At 48.8% G+C, this 12,397-nt stretch overlaps 1 protein-coding gene across 2 annotated transcripts in view; it reads left to right on the top strand.

Annotated features, from left to right (window-relative positions):
• The window catches only part of DRC7 (dynein regulatory complex subunit 7), a 23,558-nt gene extending 11,161 nt beyond the window's left edge, over positions 1-12,397 (top strand). For both annotated transcript variants that reach the window (XM_028739294.2, XM_028739295.2), the window contains exons 6-18: positions 482-640; positions 1,275-1,493; positions 2,369-2,497; positions 3,243-3,315; positions 4,569-4,697; positions 5,149-5,277; positions 6,871-7,097; positions 7,501-7,716; positions 9,327-9,437; positions 9,915-10,025; positions 10,858-11,052; positions 11,361-11,500; positions 11,797-12,397. In XM_028739294.2, the coding sequence (XP_028595127.2) occupies positions 482-640; positions 1,275-1,493; positions 2,369-2,497; positions 3,243-3,315; positions 4,569-4,697; positions 5,149-5,277; positions 6,871-7,097; positions 7,501-7,716; positions 9,327-9,437; positions 9,915-10,025; positions 10,858-11,052; positions 11,361-11,500; positions 11,797-11,890 (1,932 nt within the window). In that variant the 3' untranslated portion in view covers positions 11,891-12,397. The remainder of the gene's footprint in view (positions 1-481; positions 641-1,274; positions 1,494-2,368; positions 2,498-3,242; positions 3,316-4,568; positions 4,698-5,148; positions 5,278-6,870; positions 7,098-7,500; positions 7,717-9,326; positions 9,438-9,914; positions 10,026-10,857; positions 11,053-11,360; positions 11,501-11,796) is intronic.

Genomic DNA, 12,397 nt, shown 5'->3' with positions numbered 1-12,397 from the left:
TGGCAGATGAAAGGCAGTGTGAATGAATGAATGAATGAATGAATGAATGAATGAATGAATGAATGATGTAGCAGCTCAGTGGAGGCTGCTGTGATTGGGACGGGTAGGAGGGAAGGCAGGGAGTCCAACAGTAGGTAGTGCCAGAGCCAATGATAGACAGAGACAACTAATTCTGGTCTTGTCCCCATCCTCCTCCCTGCTGAGTTCTATAAGGGCAACACAGACTGAGGAGCATAGCTGTCAATGTTTCCCTTTTTTAAAGGGAAATTCCCTTATTCCGAATAGGATTCCTCACAAGAAAAGGGAAAAGTTGACAGCTCTGCTGAGGAGGAGGAAGTGCTTTCATCAGAACTCAATGTAATAAGAAGGCAAGGAGTGTGGGGCTGGCCAGGAGGAGGGTCAGCAGAGAGGGTCAGCACCCCAGTTAACTGAAAGGACTTGCCTCCACTGGAACAGCTTCCTTTTTGATTTATGACTACAGGTCGCAGTAGAGGCTACAAAACAGAAGCCCAAGAAGTACGCCATCAAGCCCCCCCGGGATTTAAGCAGCAAATTTGAGCTGCGCCAGGAAGCCAAGCAGGAGGCAATTGTGCAGGCTGCTCTGGAGAAGAAGCGGAAGGAGGAAGAGGAAAGGAGACTGGTGAGCAAGGCTTGCATAATTCTGTCTTGCTGCAGGCACACAGCCTGGATGCGGAGAAGGACACCCACCCACCCCCTGGGAAGAATCCTGGGTGCTGAAACATTGTTCCCCCCAAACGTTTACATTTTTGCAAAAATCACTCTTCACACACACACATACACACATTTGTGCATTCATTAGGATTGCCCTTCACTTGATCTTACTCAAAATTGCCTTCAGTGACATAATCCTCATTTAGCGACAGCATGGTTTGTCTGAGCATCTGACCTCAGCCCAGCCAACTAACCATGGTTAGTTTTCTGACAACAAACCATGATGTGAAGCCATGGGGTTTTTTGCCAACTTACAAACCATGGCTAAGTTTACCCAACAACAGCCTTGTTCAGCTGTGATGATTTCTTTGGCCACTTCAAACATTCATCAGACTGTGGTGGCACAAAGCAAGAACTGCTAGAAAACAAACCAGGTTTTGGAGAAACAAACAATGGCTTGTTTTTTCATCCCTTGAACAAACCATGATTAAAGTAAACCATGGCTCAGTGAACCATGTAAAGTAAACCATGTGCACAAAGGGGAAGAACAATTGCTTTTAGTTGTATTATAGTCATTGCTCTTCTTTGTTTCTGCATGACAGGAAGCTGAGAAGCCCCCGCCAGACAATCTGTATGGTCTCCGGGTCCATGCCTGGGTTCTGGTTCTTTCAGGCAAGCGTGAAGTGCCAGAGAGTTTCTTTATCGACCCTTTTACAGGGAAAAGCTACAGTACCACAGACGATTACTTCCTTGGTATTGAGAGTGTCTGGAACCACCGGAATTACTGGGTCAATATGCAGGACTGTTGGAATGCCTGTAGGGTAAGCCAACGGAATGATTGGCTGGGTCTGAGTGTGGAACAATTAATTGCTTTCTGGCTAGAGGGGAAATGTTTCCCTTCACCAGATCTAGCCTGAGTGATACCCTCTAGTTGTTGTTAGACTACAACTCCCATCAGGCTCAGTCCACACGAGTGATGGCCAAGGATGATGGGAGTTGTAGTCCAATAGCATCTGGATTTGTAGTGGTTGGCTATGTAAGCTTGGTACCACTGACAAATGGAAGCTATCAAGCAGTCTAGGAGTGTTGAGAAGTGGGATGGGGAATCCTGCAGGCCCTCCAGATGTTGTTGGACTCCAACAGCCACAGCCAGCAGACCAATGGTTGGAGATGATGGGATGTGTAGCTCCTGAAGCCCTCCTTGGATCCATCACAAGGCACATGCCTCTCCAACATAGTCCTGCCTTCGGCACACTCTTCCCATTCTAAATCATGGATGGCCAAAACATGGGTTGTGAACACCGCCAAATGCAATTCAACCATGAGACACAGGTGGCTGCCCCCTCTTTCCACCCTGGCAAAACAGAAGGGGTGTTCACACATTACATTCAATGACTGTACAATCCATTGAGCTGCACCCCCCTGCAGTGATTCGTTCAACAAATGTTCAGTCTGCGTAACTGTGAGCATGATAGCGGAGCTGCCCAAATCAGAACGCGTCCATGCATAGAGACAGCTTTGTCTTTGGTGCAATGTGTGAAGGAGCCTCCAGGGAAGGAAAGGGAAAGAGGTGGAAAAGAGCAAATGGAGGACAGGGTGGGGGCACAGCAGCAGCGTCTCTGAATGATCTGGACTCAGAGCATCCCTTGCAAAGTTCCTGAGATCTGATTCCTTTGGCAACTGATTGTTTTTCCAGGATCTCCAGTTTGACCTTGGGGACCCCGTGCGGTGGGAATTCATGTTGCTCGGAACCGACAAGCCCCTCCTGTCACTGCCAGAAGTGGAGGAGGAAGAGGACCTTGCGGAGGACGAGGTGGACGACATGGTGAGCCATCCCACCTTCTTCCTTGCTTGCCCCTCAGTGGCAGATGATTCTGTGCTGTGCACTAGCTCTTCCTGAGGATGAGCTCATGCCTTCCAGCAGCCTTCCCCAACCTGGTACCCTCCATATGTTTTGGACTACAAAGACCATCAACTCCAGTTAGCAGGACTGTGCTCACTGGGGCTAATGGGAGCTGTAGTCTGTTGACATGATGTCAGCTATTTACATAGGATCAGAAGTCACTTGAGCAGCAAAAGATCCTAAGAATGCCCTCATCCCCCCAATCCTTTCTCCTACCTCAGAGCAGGCTTGGTGAGGTCATCGTCCCCATGACATGCACTCAGCTTATCACTGAACTTTCATCATCCCAGTTTTTAAGAGCTGACACTCCTGGCCTGACCAGAAGTAAATGCGGTGGCGGGTGGGACCCAAAGTGATGTTACATAGCTGTGGTTGATCCCAGGAAATGTTCTTGCCTTTCTTGCTGGACCAGACAGCAGGTGGGTGGCAAAGGGGAAAGAAGAGAACCTGAAAGATTGTTTGGTGTTCAGCAGCAGAGGATCAAATAGAGCAATGCAGGAGATCAGGAAGAGGCTGGCTGACTCAGTGGCAAGTCAAGACAGTGATTCCTTGCCATATCAGATATGGAAAGTAGATGAGGTTTGCCCAGATGAATATGGGGGCAGGTGTTTTGGGCAGAGCAGGATTCAGCCTCCTAACGGCTTCTTCTCCTGGGTCTTCTTGATAGATGAAGGAAGAGGAAGCTAAGGGCTTTGACATGCCTGCATCTTGGGTGGAGCAGATCCAGATATCTCCAAGAGGTATTCTTCTCCCCCCCCATCACCACCTTGACTGTGTTGTGAGTGGCCAAAGTGTAGATCACTGATGCAACTCCTTGGTGCTTCAGGGATTGCTTCTGGAGAATTTAAGAGCGAGGCCATTCAAAACTGTATTGTCCTCTTCCTCCTCCCTATTCTTCCTGGGGCTGAGAGAGCTTGGGAGAAGACAAAGGTCAATGTCAATAAAGACCTTCCTTGGATGCTTTTAAACAGAGGTTGGATGGCCACCTGTCAGGGATTTTTCAGTTGTGATTCCTTCATTGCAAGGGGTTAGACAGATCTTGGGGTTCCTTCCAGCTCTATGATTCTGTAGGTCATGCTGGCCTCAGTGACCAGTTGGGAGCTCATGGGTTGGGGAAGGAAAGGAGCAGGAGCAGGAGGATCAGTTGGGGATCAGGAAGCAACAAAGGATGAAAGGACTATAGAAGGCTCAGACCAGGCAGAGTGCAGCAGGCACTTCAGGCAGCAGATGAAGGGGCCGAGGAGCAGCAGCAAAACATTGGAGGATGAAGCTGTGTATATCCATGGCCTGACACCCCTCCCCCCCTCAAAGACAGCTGCTTGCACTGTAGTCAGGTGCAGCTGCCTGTCCATTTGGCTTCTGTACATGAAATGGGAGGGCCGCCACCTTTGCTTCAGGCAGCAGAATATCTTGGGCTGGCCCTGTGAGGGAGCTGTGAGGAGCCACAGCAATGTCTAGGCTAGTCTCTGGTGAGCAAGTGAAGATGTGAAATCCAAGGAAGTTGATCAGCTGACTGTTGAGGCCTGCGTAGCACCTTGCATGGAACATTAGAATTATAGAATTGCAGAGCTGGAAGGGACCCCAAGGGACCCTGTAATGCAGGCAGAACTAAAAGACTTCAGAACTTTAACACCAGCTCTTGGACCACCTAATGTAACACTACAGACAGCGTATTCCAGCGAGAAGTTTAAATGGGGATTTGTTTATTTATTTAGAGCATTTGTGCCTCACTTTTCAGCCCAAAAAGGCTCCCAGAGTGGTTTACAGGCCATCAGTTAAAACTAGACAGTCCCTGCCCCTTCAGGCTTACAATCTAAATGACATCCAAGGAGAAAGTGAGAGAAGGTGGGTGGGGGGAGAGAGAGAGAAACTCAGGTGCCAGTTCTTAAATACTGTACCGGTTCTTATCATGACTGGTTTGCAGAGCATTTTGTATCATTAAAATGCATGCTCCATGGCCAGTGGTCATCTTTGTTCGTCTTCTTGCTCCTAGAATTCGAGACACGTTGTCCCCAAGGCAAGAAGGTGATTCAGTACAAGAACGCCAAGCTGGAGAAATGGGCACCGTATCTGAATAGCAACGGACTGGTCACCCGCCTCACCCTCTTTGAAGATCCAGACCGTGAGCCAGCTCTCTGGGGTTCTGGACAGGGGTCTCTCCCAAGCCCACCTAGAGACGCTGCTAGCGATTGCACCTGCTGGGGAACATCTGTATGCAAAGCAGATGCTCTACCCACTGAGCCACCATCTCAGCATTGCCAAAAGTTGCCCAAGTTTATGGGGCTGATAGGAATTGCAGCCCGACACCACCTGGAGGGCATCATGCTGGGGAAAGCTGTTTTTCACAACGTAATCATTTACACCAATCTTTCATTGGGTTCTCATTTACTGTAGTCAAGGTCTGATTGCTCCCAACACCCTTCTAGCATAGTCCACAAATGAGTGGAGGGGTTCATTTATTATTGCACTTTTATTCCACCTTTCTCAAGCAGCAAAACATCCAGGGCCACCCCCATGTATCTAGCTTGTCTGTAAGCCGCCATTGCCATGGATTGTTCTCTTCTCCTCCTAAGGCACCAAAGTGCTGGAAGTGAAGGAATGGTACAAGAACCGGGAAGACGTGTTGGATACAAGAGAGCTGAATAAGAAAACGGAAGTGACGAAGGAGTTCTTCATGCCTGGGCATGTGCAAGGCCTCAAAGGTGTGTGTTTTTGTATTGTAATTTTATATTGTGAACTGCCCTGAGATCTACGGGTATAGGGCGCCATACAAATTTGAATGATAACAATAACAATGGTAGCCAAGCCTTTTCTCAATGTCCTGGTTCAGGCACTGAAGACTGGGGCTGTTTCTCCAGCAGCGTCTCATTCCTGGGTCTCAGCTTCCTTGGTTCCCTGCCAGGCCCTGATCCAGGCAGGCACTTTCACAACCTTCTCCATCCTCTGAGTAGACTCACACATGGCTAGCAAGGCTCTTCACCAGCAGATCCAAAGCGCCTGCCTAGGGTCGCAGCTTCTCTGCTTGTGTGGCCCTGCAAGCATTACAATTCATGGAGGAGAAGGCTACCAATTGCTACTGGCAACAATTGCTATGCTCTGCTCCACAGCTGGAGGCAGCAATGCTGCTGAATACCAGTTGCTGAGAATCACAGGAGTGCAGAGGGCTCTTGTATTAGAATACCGCTTGTGGGCTTCCCATTGGGGCATCTGGTTGGCCACGGTGAGAACAGGATGCAGGACTAGGTTGGCCTGATCCAGTGGGATCTGGCCACAGATCTCTGCCTCCTGAGTGGTTGTGCAGCTGTGCCAGTGGAGGGGCCCTTTTGCCCCATCCAAAACTCTCTCAACCTGCTTTCTGTTAAAGTATGTATGCTTCAGCCCGCCAATTGCAATAATCATGAATGTGTTTGCCAGTTAAGCTATGCCCCAGAGGCTCCAATCTGGTTACCCATCAGTAGCCCTGGGGAGTTACTGAGATGGGGCATTTGCAGTGGAATAATAATAATAATAATAATAATAATAATAATAATAATAATAATTTATTATTTATACCCCACCCATCTGGCGGCTTCCAACAAAAGATTAAAATACAATAGTCCTTCCGATATTAAAAGCTTCCCTAAACAGGGCTGCCTTCAGATGTCTTCTAAAAGTCTGGTAGTTGTTTTTTCCTTTGGCATCTGGTGGGAGGGTGTTCCACAGGGCGTGCGCCACTACCGAGAAGGCCCTCCATCCCCAGATGTGTTTTGCTGGTGCCTTCTCTCTGCTATCCTTTAGGCTGTAGGAGAAAAGCATACCATCCTTTAATCAGATCATCTGTTGCTTCTCAATTGGGCTCTTAATTGCAGGTTTTATTATGCATAGAACTGTAGCGTTGGTAGGGAACCCAAGGACCATTTTGTCCAACCACCAACAATTCAGGAATCACAGCTCAAGAACCCCTGACAGATGGCCATCCAACCTCTGTTTAGAATTCTCCAATGAAGGAAGAGTCAACCACCTTCCAAGGTTCCACTGTGGAATGGCTTATATTGTCAGAAAATTCTTACTAATGTTTAATTGGGATCTCATTTCTTTAACTTGAGTTCATTGATTTGGGACCTCTCCTCTAGAGCTGGAGCAGGAAGAGACAAGCTTGCTCCATCTTCCATCCGACAGTCCTATGAATGTGGCCATCATATCACCTCTCACCTTGCTATCTTGTATTTTGCAGGATATAAATGTAACACATCAAATAAATAAAAATAACACACCTTCTTTACCTGGCAATTCACCCTTCTGTTTTGGGTTTCTAGCGCACGACTACTTGACGATGGACCCCGAGACAGATCGCACCATGGAGTTTTATAGCGAGACGCGGGTGGACGGCCTTCAGAAACGGGTTGAAACTCCCAATGAAATGGAGGAGTATTTTGAAGGGCGGTCGGATTTCCTGTATTACCGGCACGCTGAGTTTGGCAAAAGAATAAAGAAACCAGGCAATGCTGCGGCCATCACTGAAAGCAATGCCCGACCTATACTGGTAAGTGGAGCACAGAGGCTCCGAGGACAGCTGGGGTAGCACGGTGCCCCCGAGAAACAGAGCTGCAGATCAGGAAGCCCTTGATTGGCTCTGGTGCCACCTACTGTTGGCCTCCTTGCCTTCTTCCCTAACAGTCCCAGTGGGCACCAGCAACCACTACACACAGGTTGGCCCTCCCATCTCTTTGCCTTTGCTCCCAGCATCCACTGACTCACTCTGTCTAATGCTAGAGCCAGCTCAATGTGTGGCATAACATCGCCAACTGCTGCTGTGCCAAAAACTTGAATCTCCTCCTCTCCCTCGCTCTCTCTCCCTCCACCCACCTACTCCCTCCTATTAACTTGGTGGCTAGGAGTTTGATCCCGGCTGACACCCCCTTTTCCTCTCCACACGCTCTTCCCAGAAAATCACTGAGCGGTTCCACAGGAACCCACAAAAACCAGCTGACGAAGATGTGGCAGAGCGCATCTTTTCGATAGTGGAGGAGAAGATCTTCTTGACCTACCACTGCAAGGAGAACTACATCACCCCCTCGAAGAGGGACTTCAACAAGCGGGCAGACGTGGACAGCATGGGAAATAAGATCATCATGACCCCTGAGATGTGCATCAGCTACCAGGTAAAAAAATAGATGGAGAGATCTGCATGTTGCAGAGAGCAACTGGAGGAGCAGCTGAGATGGGGCAGAGAACTTAATGGGTCATGGCTGGCAAGGAAGCCACTGGCAACAAACCTCAAGGCCTGGTCTTGTTTTTGTCATAGATTTAACTTCAGTGTGTGCATTTGGGGACATGCATTTTAACAGATTTCTTTTTAAAAAAATATGGCAGCTAATTAGCTGAGTAAGAGCCACGTGGACTACTACTCACCATACCTAACAGCAGGGCTGGCCTTGGTCCTCACATACTTCTTCCTCCCCTTCCCTTAATGCACTGTGATTCCCTCCCTCTTTCCTCATACGAGGCAATCCATGGTTTGGCGTTGCATTCAAATAAGGGAAACAATGGTTTGTGATCATTATTATGATTACTTTGATTTCTTACCCCTTGGGCAGGTTTCAACCATTTAAAATGCAATATTAACAACAGTTCAAAACAAGTGACAGTCACAGGAATAGAGTGAGTCCTGAAAATAGGTCGCCCTTAACATCAGGATTGGAAATCATGGTTGGGTCGTGGTTTGCAACTGATAGTTTGTCAGCTTGGGATGTGTGTGTAGCAATCTCAGGTTTCTCTCAAAACAGGAAGCAGAGGAAGAGAGAAGAAATCAGTGTGTGAGGGGAGGTGTGAGCTTGAGGCTTCTGGCAAGTTTATGCTCTTAGTGCCCAGCTGTGGTTTGGTGGTGTATCTCAGCTGAACTCGTGTGCTGTAGCAGATTGCCTGTTGAATGGCTGCCGGCTGGGCTATGAAATCCCAGGTGGGTTATGAAGCCCTACAAGTGAGCTTGGGCCAGCCAACCATTTCTCAGCCCATCCTGCCTTACAGGGTTGTTGTGGGGAGAAAATGAAGGTGACCCTCCGTCCCCCACAGCTACTGCAGCTTCTTGAAGGAAGGGCACTGTGGAAAACTAAGTAGTAATAGGAGTATATTTTAATGCTGCCACTGGCTGACCATTTTTTGTATGGTTATCGATGACTAACTTTTAGGTTAACTTTAAGCTCGTTAGCATCCTGTTCTTACAGTGGCGAACCAAACACCCCAAAGGGAAGCCTGCCAAGAGTTCCTGAGTGCAACAGCACCCTCTTTACTTGTGAGTCTCACAACTGGTATTCTGAGGCACACTGCCTCCGACAGTGGAGGGAGAACATAGACATCATGAGCAGTCACCAGGAAATTGTCTGATCCTCTTTCAAAACCAGTGAAGCTGCCTTTTTGAGGATCCTGGACATATGTGCGAGTTGATGTGCAATGCCAGAATCATGTGCCTTCAATGCCTCTAAGAGTGACCCTACACTGTTTTGAGGCGGGTGGTGGGGGTTTACAATCAAGTGGTCTATACATTTTATGAAAGAAATAACTCTGAAATTAGCTGTGATTCCTGCATTGTGGGGGCAGGGGGGGCAGATGTTGCATTGGGTCTCTTCCAGCACTGTGGTTCTGTGATTCTGTGTGCCATCTACACCTCTGAGAGTGACCCTCCCTTAAACCCAAGATGTCTTATGTGTTTCGGAAGGGCTGGCCATTCCTTCCCCTCCTCTTCCCCCTTCCTCACAGGCTCCTTTGCCTTTAGGCAGGGTCCACGGAGAAGGAAAAGAAGCTGTTCCACCTGTATGAAATGATGATGCACCTGATAGAGGACGAGAAGAAATCCCGGCACCTGGTGTGGGAGTCAGAGATGGAGGTAATGGGAAAGGAGTGGAAGGCGGGTCATAGCTTAATAGTGGCCAAAGGCTTTGTCTACAAGCAAAATAGCTTGCAGAGCAGATTTGGGAAAGACCCCTTCCTGAGGCCCTGCAGAGTTTGAGGAGGCAGAGTTGAGTTTTTAATGCATTGCATTCATTGCTCTGCTCACCACTGGCATATGGCCCTCAAAATATTGCATAGAAGGAAATGTGGCCCTCAGGATGAAAAAGACTCTCCCTGCCTCTATTCCAAAATATAATGTGTGCCATTAACTATCACATTTGCTAAACACAAAACCACCTACTCTCCTTTTTCAGATGTGGTGGATTGTTTGTTTTTGTGTGTGTGTGTTTTTTAACGTTTTCTGAGTCTTTCTAAGCTCCAGCAATCTCTCATGCACAGAGTGTGCTATGCACACTGGCCGAAGGGGTGTGTTGACAACAAGGTTATTGCTAGCATTTCTATCCCATCAAAGGTCCTGGATATTCTGAGGATTCGAGAGGAAGAAGAAGCAGCCAGCAAGTTGACCGTGTCTATTTATGATACCGAGAGGAATGAGAAGAGCAAGGAACAGCGAGAGGCAATGGTAGGTGATGAGGGTCATCTTTAAACTCAGGAACATTCATTCATTCTTTACATTTATATCCCACCTTCCCTACAAGGAGCTCAAGGTGGTGTACAAAATTCTCCCCATTTTATTCTCACAACAACCCTGTGAGGTAGGTTAGGCTGAGGGGCAGTGACTAGCTCAAGGTCACCCAATGAGCTTCATGGCCAAGAGACGATTTGAACTCTGGTCTCCCAGGTCCTGGTCTGGCATTCTTAACCACTGCATTCCCTCTTCCCAGGGAACCCTCCCTCTGCTAGTGGTGGGCGGGGACAGAGGCCAAAGTGGGTGGAGCAATGGATGCCGCCGTGCTAGGCTCATTCCGGCCATGCAAAAGTAAAAGGTTTCTGCACACACAAACCCCTGGCAGCAATTCTGACAGTTCCAGCTGGCCAAAGCACTCGAGGTGGTTGTGGAGCAGGGCTGTGGGGGGGGGGGAGTGTGGCTTGGGGAGCATCCAAGGGCCAGAAGGAGAGCTCTGAATGCTTGAATTCTGCACCCAGGCCCCTGACATGGAACATACAAAAGGCCCCACTGAACCAGGTCCTGTTCTCAGGGTAGCTGTGAGAATCAAACTCATAAGAAAATAAAAGAGCTTCCTGGGTCAGGCCAGTGGGCCATCTACTCCAGCATCCTGTTCTCACAGTGGGAAACCAGCAAGCAGGATTCAAGCACAGAAGCCCTCTCCCTGTCCTGCGGTTTCCAGCAACTGGTGTTCAGAAGCATTGCTGCCTCCAACTGTGGAGACAGAGCCCAGCCGTGGCAGCAAGTGTAGTACCCACAGGCTTTCTCTTTTTATCCCCTCCTCCAGGAGCGCCAGCTGCAAGAGGAGCGCCAGCGGCAAGTGGAGCAGGATCTGGACTACCTGGCGCCTTTCCTGATCCAGATTGGTGGCATCGAGAAGATGACCAAGTGGCTGGCTTTGCGCCTGAAGGAGGACTGCCTCACCGATTTCAAGCACCGTCTCGTTGACAAGGCCAACCTCATCCAAGCGCGTTTCGAGAAGGTGCCTCCTCTTTCCTCCACCCTTTGGCTTTCTTGGGGGGAGGGCCAAAGCATGATGAGCTTTTACTGCCTCTTTGGGGCAGAGAAATTCAACTCAGTTCACTTTTAAAGGCGAAGGTACCGAAAACAACCGAACCAGCACAGCTGGTTATGGACCACACCTCAGCTTTTGTTCCAAATGGAATGACAGCCAGCTCCTTCTCCTCCAGACCTAAGCTGCCCAGTGCCTGACCCTTGCTAAGCCCTGGTCCAATGCCCCTCCTTCCCCTCTCTCCACAATCCTTTCTCTGCCTCTTTCTCCCTGCACAGGAAACCCAGGAGCTCCAGAAGAAGCAGCAATGGTACCAGCAGAACCAGCTCAACATGACCCTAGAGGATGAGGATGCCTACCTGACTTACTGCTCAGATGCCATGTTCCGCATACGCATCCTGGAGCTCCGCCTCAGCAGGTACAGCAAGCAAATTTTTATAGATGAGTTGTATGAACCTCCCCAATGGTTAAGGTCTACCTCAGAGTCCCTGCAGGTGTGCCTGCCTGCTAGCTCTATGCTGTTGGCAGGCACAAGGGTCGGGGGCTTTTCTGTGGTGGCTCCCAGGCCTGTAGAACTCCCTCCCTGAAGATGGGTGCATGGCTCTGATGCTGCAGGCTTTAAATCAGGCACAGCATCCCAAAGAGCATAAATGTCTGCAATGTAGAGGATATGCCTCTATTTTCCTCATCTTTTTCTTCTTCTTCCCTTCTCAGGCACAAAGAGAGAGCTCCGCTAAAATACATAGCATTGGAAGAGAAACTATGCAAAGACCCTCGCCTGTCTGAACATCTCAGATTTTATATGTGACTTTGCTCCAAATTTGCACAACCGTAGCTGGGAATGACCCCTTGATACCTCTTGACGGCTTCCTTGATCTGCCAGTGCAAAGTATAATGACCAAAGAAGACTTTTGTTCTATATTGTTTACCATTGGCCTTCCTTTTCTTCCTCCTCCTCCTCTTCCTCCTCTCACTCTCTCACTCTCACTCTATCCCTTTCTCCCTCTCTCTCCCCTCTCTCCCTCCCTCCCCAGAAAACACTGGGAGCTTCCAGCCATGCAAACACCCAGTGAATTGTTTTTTTTTCTCTTTGGGTGTAACTACAGCTAGCAATTCTCAGTTTGGTCAGGTGAGCACAGCTGCCCCTCCACACCAATCACCGCTGACCACAGCTTACAGGCCCATGTCTGTCACAAAAGCCCACTAGCGACAGTCTGGCTCTTCTTACATCTGTATTCATGTGAAGTGTCTTTAGGCTCCCTTCATGCCTGTTTCATTTGCCAAATGTGCTCCCAGTAAATGTCTTCCTCTGGCA

The sequence above is a fragment of the Podarcis muralis genome, chromosome 7 (assembly GCF_964188315.1).
Source record: "Podarcis muralis chromosome 7, rPodMur119.hap1.1, whole genome shotgun sequence".
Taxonomy (NCBI): Eukaryota; Metazoa; Chordata; class Lepidosauria; order Squamata; family Lacertidae; genus Podarcis; species Podarcis muralis.
This window is presented reverse-complemented; position numbering and strand designations above follow the sequence as displayed.